Genomic DNA, 15,019 nt, shown 5'->3' on the forward strand with positions numbered 1-15,019 from the left:
ACAATTCTAAAAAGCCATTTTAACCATTTAGAGTTAGCTAGTGGTGTTCTCTGCAATATTGCAAAGAAAGCAATTAACCAGGGGTCTGTAAGCCAGTGAACTTGTGACTTGACTTATTGGAGCAAATTTTCAATGTATTTAGGAACTTAAAAAAAATATATATAGTAAAAGCCTTTTGATGTTTTTATAGATGCATCAGTGGCTATCTCCCATTGGTTTTGGATGCACGTGGGGGGAAATCCCAAGGGAAAGAAAAAAAAAATCCTTCCTTTCCCTCACACACACTTGCACACACAGCAGCCTTTCTCTCCTTCCTCCAAACTAGCTATATTTTTAGGAAGTGTGGGTCTCTGCAACTTCTACAGTTATATCTTATAAACTAATTCTTTCACATCATTAATCAGACCACCTGCATATGCAAAAGACAACAAAAGAAAGAAGGTAAGTTGTTTGCATTTAAGTGCAAAGAAAAAAAATATTTCCCACCATTACAAAAACAAGCAGGTAGATTAACTAGGAAAAACCCCCACCCAATTGTTGAAAAACCCAGCAGAAGATCATGACAACATTACAAAGAGATGCATCCCTGCGCTTCATTTTTTCCCCTTCTGCTTCTTTATAAAGTTTGGCCAGTAATGAGCCCTTCAACCTTGTTTGGCTTAAAACAACTCACAGTGACTGGAACCCATGCATGCTTCCCTAAATACCTACTTCACTAGAAGACTTCACAGTAAGATTGTGATATATGCCTCACCCCTTTACAATGCAGTGCTCTCACCTATGCGATTTCTAGCCATACTTATTCTAGTCTATAAATCCCTAACATTTAAAAAAAAAAGGCAAGAAAAGCAGTGAGTAAGGTGGGGGGGGGGGGGGAGGAACAAAACTTTGTGACGGGTGTTTTCTAATTTCAATTGCCAATAGTTTTCCAATCACAATTACATGTCATGGACGTGTCAAAAACAATTGACAAATAGACAAGACGAGACTTAAAACATTGGAAACGTGTAAATAATAAATATACATTATGTATGTGCATATAAAATAAGGGGGAGATGTCAGTCTTCGGAAGGTTTGCCTTACTGGTGATTCTCACTCAGTTCTAGCAAAAAGTCAGAAACCATAACTGAAGGAGACAGAATTGCACTGCTCATCAATGGTTTCCCCTTCCAAATGATCTGAATCTTGTTGGATGCCTGAAGAGCTGGAGAAATAAGAGAAGAAGAAAGGCAGGTATATTTTCACCCCAAGAAAGATCTCTGCTTAATCTAGTTGTCAAACTGTTCTACCATTTACCTCAGAACAACAAATTATTTGTGGTGCAACATCAATGTCAACATGAGACACATCTCCATTGAGTTTGAGCTGTTCTTCCTCTTTTTCTTCACCTAAATCTTGCTTAATTTCCTCTGACAAATTCTTCTCTTCTGTAGCTACGGTAACGGCATTTTCCTGGACCAAATCTTCAGCTGTAACTTGTGTGTGCTCAACTGGTACATTTAGTTTACTGCCTTCTGGTGTGGCTTTCACATGCTGTATTTTTTCTTCACGTTCTTTTTTTTTCATGTCTTCCTCTTCTTCCTGTTCTTCCCTGATGACTTCCTCAATTGCCCTATGATGTGGCTGGTATTCTCCCACCTCTTCGTCCTCACTCTCACTACTACTGCTGCTGCTGCTACTATCTGATGGCAATGATGAAGAGTCCTTTTTTGACAGATGCTCCACCTTACATGTTTCCCCAGCATCAGTGGCAACTTGCATTTTCCCTTTGTTGGTTTCATCTACGACTAGTGTTTCTTCTATCCCAACCTCTGCCTGCTTCTTCTCCTCCACTATGTCCAGAGTCTCATGTGAACTCTGCACAAAAAACACGGATGAGGAAAAACAAAAGTAGAGTATATGAATAAATTAAAATGATGGAAAAAAAATTAGCTGATGGCTGGTTCATGTCATGTAGAAGACAAAAGATGGTTGTGATGGTTAACTGAAAAAGGAAGGAAAGAAAGAATGAAGATGGATTGGAAGAGTTAGAGCCAAATTTAACTATGGAAAAAATCAGCAGAACCTTATCAGCATCGCTGACTCCAGTACAAGGCCCTTCTGCTCTGGTAGCATGTCTCTGTGAAACAAAAAGCAATCAGAGGACAAAAATCAATGTATAACCCTTTTCAACAGCGCAACACCCTCCAAGCAAGCTTTTAAGAATGTATATACATGGTACTAGACAGACACCGTGTATTCACTGCAAGATTCACATACGACTATGCTCATTTCCTTCCACTTCATTGAAATATTCCATTCAAAAGTAGGTAAGAATTATGGACATTATTAATTGGGATAAGAATTTAATTATGAAAGACCGAAAATAAAAGCATGAATGCACTGGGCAATGATGCTACTGAGGCAGTTATTTCTCTCAGTTAAATCAGGAATTAAGAATAAATAATATTAAGGGACAGTAAAAAGCCCAAAACCGAAACAAACCTGTTTAGTACTCTACTATCAGTTTATCATCATCACACAGAATAAAAAGAGACTTTATTGTAAGATTTTTATTAGTTGTTCATCTTTGGTCTGTTACTTTATGAAACTTAATAGGTAACAAGAGGGAGACTGTTTAGGGTGGTGTGTTGTCAGAACAGCAATACGTGATGACCAAGACGATCCCATGAGGATGCAGTTTGGAGGCCAACTGATGAGATTAAAGCGGTTTTATTAGTACTTGCTCCGTAACAAAATGATCTGTGATGGCTATCCCAGACAGCCCCCCGTAAATTAGGTGTTAGGTAGGTTTTTTGATCTGACGTATTTTTAGCGACCAGTCTGAGTTCGAACAGCAAGAACGCAGAAGCTGACACATCATCTGTGACTTAATCCTATCTTTTACTGCTGCTTACCAAGGAAAGCACCTACCCGGCGTGAGCCAGCCTTCCCGGTGCAGCTTAACCAGGCGCCAACGAGTACTCGGAACCGAGCTCGCTAGCCGGCTCGCTCTCCCCTCTTCAAACAAGCGACCAGCTTACCGGCTCTGACACGCGAGAAGCAGGCTGCAGGCCGCCGCTCCGGCCTTTCCAAGGCTGTGGGGGTCGGCAGGTGCCCCGCAGGGGGGCCGGAGCCCGACCCCGCGGGCAGGTCACCCGCCCGGCCCCTACCGCTCGGGAGCCGGCAGCGGCGGCGCAGGCGGGAGGAGCGCGGCGGCGGGGCGGGGGGGAGCACCTGGGGCGGCGGCGCGGCCGAGGCGGCGGTCTCTTCCCCCGCAGCGCCCTCTGCTGGCCGCACGCTGGCGGCGGCGAAGGGCCCTCCGGTGCCAGCGCGGAAGCCCTCCTTACTAAACAAAATGGACGTTATCTCCTCTTCTAGGCTCTAGACGAGTTAGAAAAGGGAAAGGACAGAATTAAACAGTGACGGAGGAGCGGCAGCCACCTACAAAGGAAAGGTCTGGCAAGAGAGAAACGCGACGAGGAACAGGACCCGGCTGGGAGAAGGCTGCAGGAGCACGGGCCCCCCGAAGGGTGACACCAGACGGCAACAGACGGGGCAGAACGCCGCTGTCCCCACACCACGCCGTCGTGCTCTAACGCAGCATCTCTCCACCACGCATATCACGCTATAAAAGTTACAAACATTAACACTGCCATGGATTTTCCAAAGAGAACAGTTTGCTTAGGCAGTAATTCTGTAGTTATTCCTGGGATCTTTCCCTTTTAAAAATCCACTTTTAACACCACCTAATGCCCAACTGGCTCAGAGCTTCGGGGCAGTCAGATACGTTTGCTTTGAACAATACACACCCACAACTGCTGAAACGAGGTTTTCTTTGTATGTTATATATATGTTTTGCAAATGCTTAAGGAAACTAAGCAAATTCGTTTCTGTTAAAGAATCTGTTTTCAAAAAGCCTTTCCCATCCTACCGGGAAAACTTGTTTTAGTCAAACATACGTAAAAGGGTATGCTGCTTTAAAGCATAAATTACGTTCATAGTCTGGCTTATTTTCTGTAGTACGATAAATCTGTACGGTAAAGCAAACTTAAAATTCATGTGGGTACAAGCCTCTGAAAAGGCTACAAAGTCTTTATTCCAGTTTTCCTTCCATGAGCTCTTGTACTAAGGTAGAAGTAAAACCAGTTAAAATAAAAAGCCAATAATCTAACAAATACCTAACATGGACCTAACAACACATTTTGACAACATTCAGTAAGATACACATCTGTCTTAGAGAACGGGCACTACAGAGAATTGCAGCAGAAGCGCACGCCAGAGGAAAGCCAAGGTGCCATGCAGACAACCGCAGTCCGTGTGGACCCTGAGTAGCAGTGTAGAATCTGAACTGACGTTAAGTGACACCATGCTACTGTGCATATACTACAACACATATGGCATGCAGAAGAACAGAGAAGGAAAAGAAAAAGAACACCTATATTTTTTCCCTACAATGAATTTTAAAGTAGATTTCAAAGGTGGTCAAGAAAAGTTAATGTGAATGCAAGTTATTAAATCTGCCCTCATGCAACATTCAATATCCATCCGGGCAAAGTGTTCCTCACCCCCACTTTCTTTCCCTAGTTTACCATGCCCAATAAATGTTTATCTACTAATAGATTACATCAAAGGCAAAAATGTTCATGATACTCCTACCGTACTCTGGTTACCACATGTTTTCTAACCACTCAAAGCGCTAAAACAAAAAGTGGAGGGTGCAGGGGGAGGAATCTTTATGTGGCATGTGATCAGACTGTGTCTGTCTCTCTCCCTCTCTCCCCACACATGTATGTAATTAAAGACAGGCACACACAACCCATCTTTTTGCGTTTTACCACCTTCAAATTTTTAGGTCTTCTAATCTTTTAGAAGGAAAACTCTAATTACACAATTTGTTTGATAATGTAACCCCTGTTCCCCCAGGAGGCATTTAGTAAAAATGATTAAATGTATAGAATTGGCACTTTTCATCAAAGTAATGTAGTTACAATAATGTATCAGCCTGTGCAGATGTTTAAATTCCTGGCAAATTCCTTCTGGTACATAGTCATATACACTAACATGAAATACTGTTTACAAGTGGGAGGGATGGTTTAAAAAAAAAAATATTGTGGGTATCCATAACATAACATTTCACATGTTTGTGACATACATATCAAAGTGTCACAATTTCTGTTATAATTAAGTCACAGATGCTGTGCATTTGTGGGAGTACAGTCATACAGAAGTATAGTGGCACAAACGAGATGTACCCAAAATAACATTTCTCATACACAGAAAATGACCAATTTGCAAGTATTTTCACTGGAGCAAAACAAAGAAGAAAAGAAAGACTATTAGTAGTGGTATCCCTGCTTTATTGTCGTCTATTGTCCAACTATCCTAAAAGATAGGCAAGGAAACACACAGTCCAGGAATAGGACTGAGCAATGTATTAGTCTACTAATACCAGCAAGTTTATAAATTGGGGGTAACAAAACACTTGAACACAAACTTCTATCCATCAACAAATAAATTAGGATGAAAATATACTGTTCCCCAATATTCATATTTATATATGTTACTGAACTAGGACTGACAGCTTTACATTAACCTACCTTCGTCCCAATTCCTAGGTGGTGGAAAATAGTCTGAAAGTGATGTAAAAAAGCTGCCTATCATAACTATCACACTGCTAGTAGTTCCACTAGTTATATAGCGTTTTTCACTGCATAGATGTTAAATCAGCTTATAGGGGAGAAAACTTCCCTCTTTCTCTGGATGAAAGGAGAGGTATGGAAGTGTGGAGGTACTCAGAACCAGGTTACCTTTGAAATGAAGCTGCTTCTACAGCATTATTGATTTGAATAATGATTATATAGTGAACATGTAAAGCAAAAGTTCTTGTGGGAAGTGTCAAATAACTGCAGACAATTATTTCCATATAGAATGGAAAAACATGTTTTGCTGTCATCCTAGTCACATAAAATACGGTAATTTTTCTGGTGAAAAATTGGTTTTCTTTTCAAACAGTAGCCATTCAGAACTTCACATCTAGTTTGGTGCTCTAAGCAGAATGTTGCTGGCATTCATGTGTGTGTATATATATATATAAAAATATATATACACACATACACACACACGGATCCTGGTTTACAACTCAACCTTCTCCTTTCAGTACTGGCTTAAAAAAGTTATCTCCATTGGGGGGGGGGGGGGAGGGGGAGAAAAAAAGAAAAAAAAAAAAAAAAGAAAGAAGTGCCCAAGCTAGCCCACAGCAGATACAGCAAAAAGGCAGTAGGTTTCAGGGCAGCCACCTTATTGGTCTCCTCTGGTTTTGCTCCAGCAATCCGTGGCATTGCAGTCCATTGCTTCTCCTTCCCAGGCAGTGTTTTCACTTGGAAAATGTGGTCTCCTTTCTTCTATTTGGTTTTCATTTTATAAAACCAGTTTAAATCAACAAGCAATAAGACAGACACACACTATACATAAACATAAAACCAAACCATCTTAAAGTGACAGAACATACTAGATGAGGAAAAAAAAAAAATACAGAGATAAAAGAACTTGGCAGGGCCTCAACTTCAATACAAAGAAGTTAACACAAAATACACACAACCACGTAACAAAAGTTACACTTTTATATAAATGTCTATTTTAACCAAAAAGATATTTAGAGCTATTAAATGAACCAATGTGTCATGGACATTTGAAAATTTGACCAGCATTTGTACCTATGCATATACCACTATGTGTAGAAATATTCAGGTACTACTCAGAAACTTGAGGAATCATTTCTTGGCAGTAACCATAAATTAACAAAATAGTCATTGAAGAAGTGATCCATACAGTCAGTGACTGTATTATCTGTATGCACACACGCACAGTTCAGATTTCTTAAGTTATCTTACTGAAATAATTTCTTATTAAGAAAAATCATTTGGTAGCATCGAGCAAGCTTAATTTAAAGTTCACCTCTCTGGGGACTGAATACTTAAGAATTGAATGGGATAGGACAACAGTATACTTAGGAGGGAAGAGTAGGAACAATGGTGAAAGAAAAGGATAACAACAGAAGATAAACTGATTGCTGTCAAAGACTGATTTGCTCTTCTACTCTATGAAAGAAGCAGCAAATAACACCCCATAAAACTAAAAGTTTCACAACAGCAAGATATATTTATCTGGGTAGTTTTCTTGCCACAAGCTTTCAGGATGATGTTGGTAAAGAATTGTTTTCCAAACTGCTGTTTTAAGGTTCAGTCAGGAAGGAGGTATAGAGAAAAAGTAGATAAATTCATTTTACAGACTTTTGGAGATTAAGGTGAGTAAATTTTAATAACTACATTAAATACATCCCAAAGAAGTCAACACTGTAAATTAACTGATCATGGAAGGTCCTTCTGCAACAACACACAGGCTGCGTGTGTATTTATGCACAAGCTCTCTATGAAGAGTTATAGAGGGAAAAGGAGGGAAAAGTTCTATTGTCACTGAAAAGTTATCTCCATCAATCTGTGTAAATCAGAATGAAATTTAAGTTGTCCTTAACACACAGGAAAATACTGCCATCACTTCCATTTTTTTCTAGTGGTTCTAATTCAGTTGTTCTTGCAGAAGAATAAAATTCTACACATTATTTAAAGTCAGGTCCAATGGTAAGTGGTAAAAAGTTAATGTACACTTAGTATAAACAAATATTACATTAGCCAAAGAAAGTGTTACTCTAAAGGACAAACTGCATTTACTGTATTACATACAGGGTCGTATGGAAACGCATATGGACAAGTGTCTGCAGTGACATACCCCTTGTGTCTGTAGGGACAGAGGTGTGATACGCCGCTTTTCCCACTCATTTGGGCGTGGTTCAGGTGTGGATTCCATGAAATTGCGCTTGAGCTCACTAATGCTAGCCTGGTGTTTCAGTAAGTCGTCCTGGGTCTTATCCAGGTCCTAGCAACCCGCAATGTAAAACAAAGTAGGACAAAACACGACAACAAAAGCAAACTTAACTGGAAAAAAAAAAAAAAAAAAAAAAGAAAAAAAAAGGAAAGAAAAGAAGAAAAAAAAAGAAACCAAACCAAGGAAAGTGCCTTGTGTCTGAAGAACTGTTCTTCTTTGGAGTACTTTAAAATAAAAAAGTTCAAGGCTAAAGGGAACCAAGATTTTTTGGTTCTGTTTTTGTAACGAAGGGCCACTCATACACTGTTTCTTCTATATTTTCAGGCAAAGGAAAAATAATGCTGTGCATGGTTATTTAACAGAGGGCTATTTTCATCAAAAACATGATGAGTTGCTTGCTTTCATCTGAAATTTGTAAGCACAGAAGCAAATGTTTTGGGCTATTTATCGCACAACTAACATTACTGAAGGTAGCTGTAAGAAAGAATAGTCTAACCCAAGAAGCATTATAAAAATGCATCTTTCTTGATATAAAAGCTCCATGAAAAATACTTCTGTGAAGACAATACTACAGGGCCAAATATGCAAGCAACTATCACCTGCTTAACTTCAGAGGGACTACTCATTGTGCCCATCATGTAGGCTTAAACTTACTGGAAGAATCAGATTTAAAGCCTGATATCTGCCAATTCCACATTTAAGAACCTGACAGCAGACACAGCATTCCAGTAGGGATAGTTTTTGTGCACATCAGTACCAAAGAGATGTTCTCTCTAAATTGCACCTACATAGGCAAGTGCCAAAGGGGACACCACAGTGTGAATATTGAGTTAGATTTTGTGATGACCCATTGAGGCTAAGCTGCAGCACCTTGGATGAAATAACTACAAGACAGTCTTTCACTTTATACCAGATACAGTAGGATCACAAGGATCAGGAGACATAAGGATCAGAAGCTATGCAGAAACATAACTGTTGTGGTTAAGTAGGCAAAAATCTATCTACTTAGCTACCTTGGAAATACTTTATCCTTTAAATACAATGATTGGCTTTGGTGGGAAGAGCAGGTTTCTCTCTGCTGTCATAATTTGTCCTCCTTTCAACATGCCAGGTTTTGAGAAAAGCCTATGTTGGTTATGTACACTCTAACATAAGAATATTTTTTCAGTATTCTGTGGTGAAATTCAAGTTTAAGCCTCAGATCCATTTTTAGTACAGAATTAAAAGACTGAAGATTAAAATGGAATAATATCAATGTAGACATAATTATTAATAAAGTTTTATCAAAAGAATGTAATCAGATACAATAATTTAGGCAAAGCATCTGGGTTTTTGTAAAGAGATTTTATATACCTTGTAACAGAACATTCTGAAATTTTACTTAACGTTTTGGTTAGGGTTTTTATAGTCAGTGCTCACACTGCAAAGATGCCTTGTCTTAAGTCATGAAAAATCCAAATCCAGTACAAACTCATTAGTTTCTAATTCCTTTTCACTTGCATGTTCAGGCTGGTAACAGTTCAGTGCTGCACTTCTATTTCCTAATTCTGCAAATATTCACACACGCGCTCTGAACACTAAGGCCTCTCCCCTTCTGGCAACTCAGTAGGTTCATATTGTCACAGGACCAATGCTTCACCTTTAATCTAGGAGTAACATACAAGACATTAAATATGTCTCCCTAAAGTATGTATTTTCTGAGTGAAGTAAAACCTTATGTCAAAGGCATTCTATTACACAAATAAGGTCATAACAATCATGTCATCCTTTTAAAACCTGTCTTGGCTTGACACAAGGCACATTTCTTGGACTTGATCAAAGCACAATTATGCAAGGCACTTCCAGTGCTTTAGTAAGTTATACACAAGCAAAGTTTCAATAGTGAGCAAAAGCTGCAAAAAGCCAAAAAACGTATTAGTTGGGTTACTGCCATTCATATATCTCCTTATTACTGAACAAAACCAATGATTTTTAAAAAGACAGTTTTTGTGACAAAGGGAATTATTTATAGCCCCATCTGGATGAATAATAAGGAAAAAAAAAATTAAAGACAGCAGTAGGATTTTCTAAAATTTCTTCAGTTACTAGTTTATTTAACTACAAGTTAAAGGATACTGATTATAACTACAGATAGTCTTTGATAAAATAATCCAGATTAACAGACTATATGGAAATTCTTATGATAAAAATCTCTACTTCAGTGACAAAACACTACACATTAACATACTGTACAAAGCTCTTTGCTGTTGCTCATCTTCAATGAAAACCAACCTTTAGGAAGCAAGAATTACTTCCATTTGAAAAGTGAAAAAATAAAGCAAAGATTCAGAAGCATATCTAAACATGCCCTTTAAAAATCTGATCCTCACATACATTTCTCAAAGCTCCCCAAATCAATGAGCATCAGAACCAGAATTAGTTTTTCCACACTTGTACCACTGCTTGTGCCTTACTAACTCCATTTATTCAGACAACGTATTTGATAAAGATTGATTAAACTGGTGAAAACTAGCAACCATGCTCAACGGAAGATGCACACATTGAGGAGCAATGTATAAAAATCCCATTTAGGATTATGAATTGGACCCATGTGTTTGCTTTATCTAAATAGGGCTATTATTCCCCATTGCCACCTTGAAAACATCTAGCAAAAATACATAAAATGTACATTCAACATTCAAGCTGAGGGGTTTTTTTGTTTGTTTGGATTTGTTAGGGTTTTGTTGTTGTTTTTTGGGTTTTTTCCTTTTAAATTTAAACTCAGAAACTAGAATAATAACATGCAATGTTTCCAAGCTGTTTTTACCCCATGCACTTCATGCACTGTGTCTGTAACAGCCTGCAAGTGACCTCCCATCCCATGCAGCCTGGCAGCCCGTGAGAAGGGAAAGTGTTTCTTATACTATATACAAACCTCCAACATTAAATTGCTATGTCTGACATAAATATTTTCCCCGTCTACTCTCAAGGAATTGCTCTGTGAAGTTAAGCCACACACACACACAACAAAAAAAAACAAAAAAAAACAAACATAAAATGTACCAGCAAGTAAATAAAAAAGGCCCTTAGAATCAGACAGTTAAATAAAGGAAATAAAATGGTAAGGTGAAAAGGCACAATTCAGACTAAATTCACATTAAGTTTAGGGTGCTAATAAGGCAGGCAGATACAGCCAGATTTAATTGTAAAAAAAACCAACCATGCACCTTCTGCTGTGCTTCCTCCTCTTCAGATTCCACCTATGTGAGCACGTGGCAAATTATCAAGAAAAGGAACTGTTAACATACGCTTATAGACTAACACAGAGGCTTCATCTCTTTGTAAATGCTGCAAAGCGTGCTATATTTACAGACCTTTACTGTTTCGGCCCCAGATGTTGAAATTATTAAGCGACTTTGGTCTTCCTTCACCTACATTGTTGTAGAATGGCTGAAGTAGTTATTTGGCATAAGTGACATGAAAAATGGAAGTGTCACACTGTGTCCCTCTCTTGCTGTACTTGTCAGTGTTTTCCCAGATGGAAATTTAAGAATGAGTGAAGAAAAAAACATGATGTGCGTAATATCTATGGTAAGCACCTTAAACTTTGCAACAAGTTGATGGGAAAATGGAATCTAATGCATGAGTTCTTTTGCTAAAAGAAACTATGATTCAAGTCAAACATCTAAATACTGTATTTACAAACTGTCTTCATTATTTTAAGAATGTTGCTGTCTTGGGATGAGTTACTTGCACACCTCCCTCTTTTTTAGGTGAATATATTCTTCTTCAAACTGCAATGCACTCTGTTGGACATGATAGCTAATCTTACCTACGAGTATTCTGAATGCCTAAAGGAACAGTGTTTTTTACAAAGCAAACCACTTCCCAGTCTTTCCACAGGTACAAATATCAACTGCTAATCTTAGGAAAAGATGCATTTATAAGTCAACACTGTGCAAGTACATAAATTTGAAGAGAGATTTACTTACTGTACAGTGTTGCATTTTGGATTCTGTGTGAATGCACACATGATGTGGTACATACCACATTTTTATTAATTTCTCATTTATCTGCGATTCTATTTTCTGCAACTTTATGTTACAAATGATGGATTGAATCAGGTTGCAGAAAAATTGAGAAAGTCTTTAAAGTCATGGTTTTCATTATTTTGAACTTAGATTAGTGTTTTTAATGACATCATGTTGTATTTAGCATGTTTTTAATATGTACCTTGTATTGATTTAATTGGTTTAACAAACTTTTTTAGCTGTAACATTGAACAGGCCCTCCCCCTTTTTGATTCTACAATATTTAGTTTCATATTTCCTTTGAAGGTCAAAATAAACACCTTCTTCTAGTCATATTGCTGTAACATGCACAGCAGATATAAGGAAAGGAGGCATTTTGTCAACCACTCCAGATGATCAGAGCAACATTATTAGTGTGACTGAGGCTCCTGTATGGCAATTTTAACAGTGTATTTCAAAGAATGTTCAGACTCCAGTGATTCAAGTCTGACACAACCTGCAATCCCAGCTAATGAATGAAATCAGTCTCCACCTTAACTGCTGCTAAAGATTTATCAAAGGACTTACCAAAAAAAAAAAAAAAAAAGTGTGCCTTGGACAGACTCAACTATGCACACACCACTGTAGAGCAGAAACATCTGAAATATGGAGTAACAAAAAAGCTGATTTTAAAGCATTCACAGTTTTCTGAATTCAGCTTTTAGGAATTTCACTTTTCAGATCTAAACAGAACTTTGGAGATGTGCATTCCAGTCAATGCACACAGGAGATAAGCATTTTAACATAAACTGATAGTGCAAGTAACACAACTTGCAAATAGTACCAAGTAAGAATATATTTATTATTACACAGCACTTTCAGTATTCAGATTTATGTGCTCATAAACATTTTGAACTACAAAGCAACTCTATCTGCAGCTCAGTGTCTGTAGAATCTAATGAAATAATGCATGCTGTAGAAATTTAGGCACAAAAACCAACAGCTATTTATTGACTAAAAAAATCCCACAATGGCTATTTTTCACAAATGAGTAAAGTTAGAAAGATGCAGATACACACGTGTGTGTGTATTTATGCATATACAGGCATGGACATAGACATATCCCTGTACCAGGAAGTGTGCAAAACTGAGCAAGCCTCTGGGAGAACAAGCATAAAAGCTATATGCAAGTGTCAACATTTAAGCAACAAGATTACACACCTCCTCTTCCTCTGCTTTGTCATTCAGGTCATTGTCATTAGAGGCACTAAAGGAAGTCACCTTAGGCTCCAGGTAGCAGAGGGACAGAGCGAGAGGAAGGGAAAGTGTGAGTGAAAAGGGAATAGACTGGAAAGCAGACAGCAGCAGCACAAAGATAAGGAGAAAAGAGGGAATGAAGGAAGGAGAGGTAATAGGAATATAGTGCTGAAGGCCAGGTGGGAGGAAAGAGATGCAAATATCAGGAAGGCTAGGAAAAGTAATATAACCATCCTCATCAAGCAGTGAATGGAAACTAAAAGAAAAACATCTGATAAAGCTGAATGAGACACACAACTCAGTGCTTTTGTAGTCATTTGTATGGGTTTTTCCCTCCACAGCAAGGGAGCCTCGACTAGCTAGGGGTCTCATAGATTCAAAGGTATTATTTGGTAAAGCTATTTCATTTTTTTTATGATCTGGTGTTTCTTTCATGGAATTGGACTCTGAGATGTCTGGGATGGTAAGGAGGGGCTCTCCAAAGGGATCTTCCTCTGAAATATCTGAAAGCATGTCTATCTCAGGGACAGGCAACAGGTTTGTGAGATGGGATGACACAGAATGGACGGGTAGTGATGATGGGTGTACGTGAGTGAGCTGAAGAAAAAAATTCTGTGCACAGTGGAAAATGAAAGCACAAAAAAATGCAAGTTTGAAGGCACAAGAAGAGAGAAAAAAAAGAAATTATTAGTTAGTGAAAAATTTTACTTAGAAGCAGGGATAGCTCTACTAACGCAATAGAAATGCCAAATAAAAATAGAAATCCCCTTGTGTTTTACAAGCAGCCAACTTGTTTACTTCTCTGGATTATGAAAGGAACCGATTACGAATGTTTTGTTCTCAGGCTGTAAAAAGCTGTGCACTTTTGAACTGTAATAGTCACAACAGATGGAAGAGGACAGACATTCAAAGCTTTGGCAGAAAGGTCAGGGGACAGTGCAGTACAGGAAAGACAAGTTGGCACTTTGATTCTTGGGTTTGTAACGATTTCCTCTAAGAATTAAAGAGAGTCAGAAAGGAAAAGAACTGTCTGGGCTAGGGGGGAAAGAAAGCTGTTCACAGAATTGGCATGTGTAACAAAACCTTACTGAACAGCTTCCTGGAACAATATTCCAAAATACTGCTTTTTTTTATTATTATTCTCTTGGTTAAAATATTGAAATATACTGCCACTTTGAAAACAAGGGAATATCACCATTTTACCAAGCCCAAAGTCAAAACATAGTAATTTACCATTTTTCTCTCATAAAGAGAATCTGTGTGTGCCTTTTTCCTAGGCTCATTCAAAATTATTTTAACTCACCGGCAAAGAAAAAAAAAATGCAACTGCTCGTATTTGTTCCCTTCTTACACTTGAATGCAGCGGGAACATGTGAACCACACAGAGAAACTCAGCAGTCCCCCTAGGAATCAAATGGGTAGCTAACTTGCAAAAATGTTTGAAAACAGAATTTTTCTTTAAATATGAAAGGAAGTTCTGGAGAACTGCCCAAAAAAGAAACAATCTTCAAGAGAGAAGAACAGATTTTAGCTGACACTTTGGAAGGAAATTTTTACATCAAATCATACAAGATCTAAATCTAATTTTTTGACCTATTCCCCCAGTAGCTCAAACAAAAAGACAAGTAAATGGTTGTTTGCAACAGGAACGGATGAAAGAACTCAACTTTTCACAGAAATCTACACCTGAGTCAACATCATCAAAGTTTTTAAAGTGTGAAATAATTCTGCAATGGCTACTAAAACAATACTATTACCTATGATAATTAAACACAGTCATAATACACCCAGCTCTGTAGAATGTACAGAACTGTGGATATACTAACAAATTTTTTTTTAAAGTCTAAAACTAAGGAAATGAATAAAACATTATTTATACTTTGAAACATTTTTTTCAAGAACTCATGCAA

The 15,019-nt window shown here is 38.1% G+C and overlaps 1 protein-coding gene across 28 annotated transcripts in view; it reads right to left on the reverse strand.

Moving 5' to 3' along the window:
* EPB41L2 (erythrocyte membrane protein band 4.1 like 2) overlaps positions 1-15,019 on the reverse strand; it is a 122,137-nt gene that overhangs the window by 14,292 nt on the left and 92,826 nt on the right. For 5 of the 28 annotated variants that reach the window (XM_049801439.1, XM_049801438.1, XM_049801440.1 and 2 more), the window contains 7 exons: positions 13,074-13,721; positions 11,070-11,102; positions 7,768-7,914; positions 6,279-6,383; positions 3,217-3,363; positions 2,066-2,119; positions 1,297-1,857 (listed from right to left, as the gene is read on the reverse strand). The exons of 1 other annotated variant lie outside the window; for it this stretch is intronic. In XM_049801439.1, the coding sequence (XP_049657396.1) occupies positions 1,297-1,857; positions 2,066-2,119; positions 3,217-3,363; positions 6,279-6,383; positions 7,768-7,914; positions 11,070-11,102; positions 13,074-13,721 (1,695 nt within the window). Of the gene's footprint in view, positions 1-1,296; positions 1,858-2,065; positions 2,120-3,216; positions 3,364-6,278; positions 6,444-7,767; positions 7,915-7,994; positions 9,756-10,777; positions 10,841-11,069; positions 11,103-13,073; positions 13,722-15,019 lie in introns of those variants that run through there. 22 more of the 28 variants (XM_049801449.1, XM_049801448.1, XM_049801465.1 and 19 more) reach the window with 21 other exon arrangements.

Source organism: Accipiter gentilis, chromosome 5, assembly GCF_929443795.1.
Source record: "Accipiter gentilis chromosome 5, bAccGen1.1, whole genome shotgun sequence".
NCBI classification, from domain to species: domain Eukaryota; kingdom Metazoa; phylum Chordata; class Aves; order Accipitriformes; family Accipitridae; genus Astur; species Astur gentilis.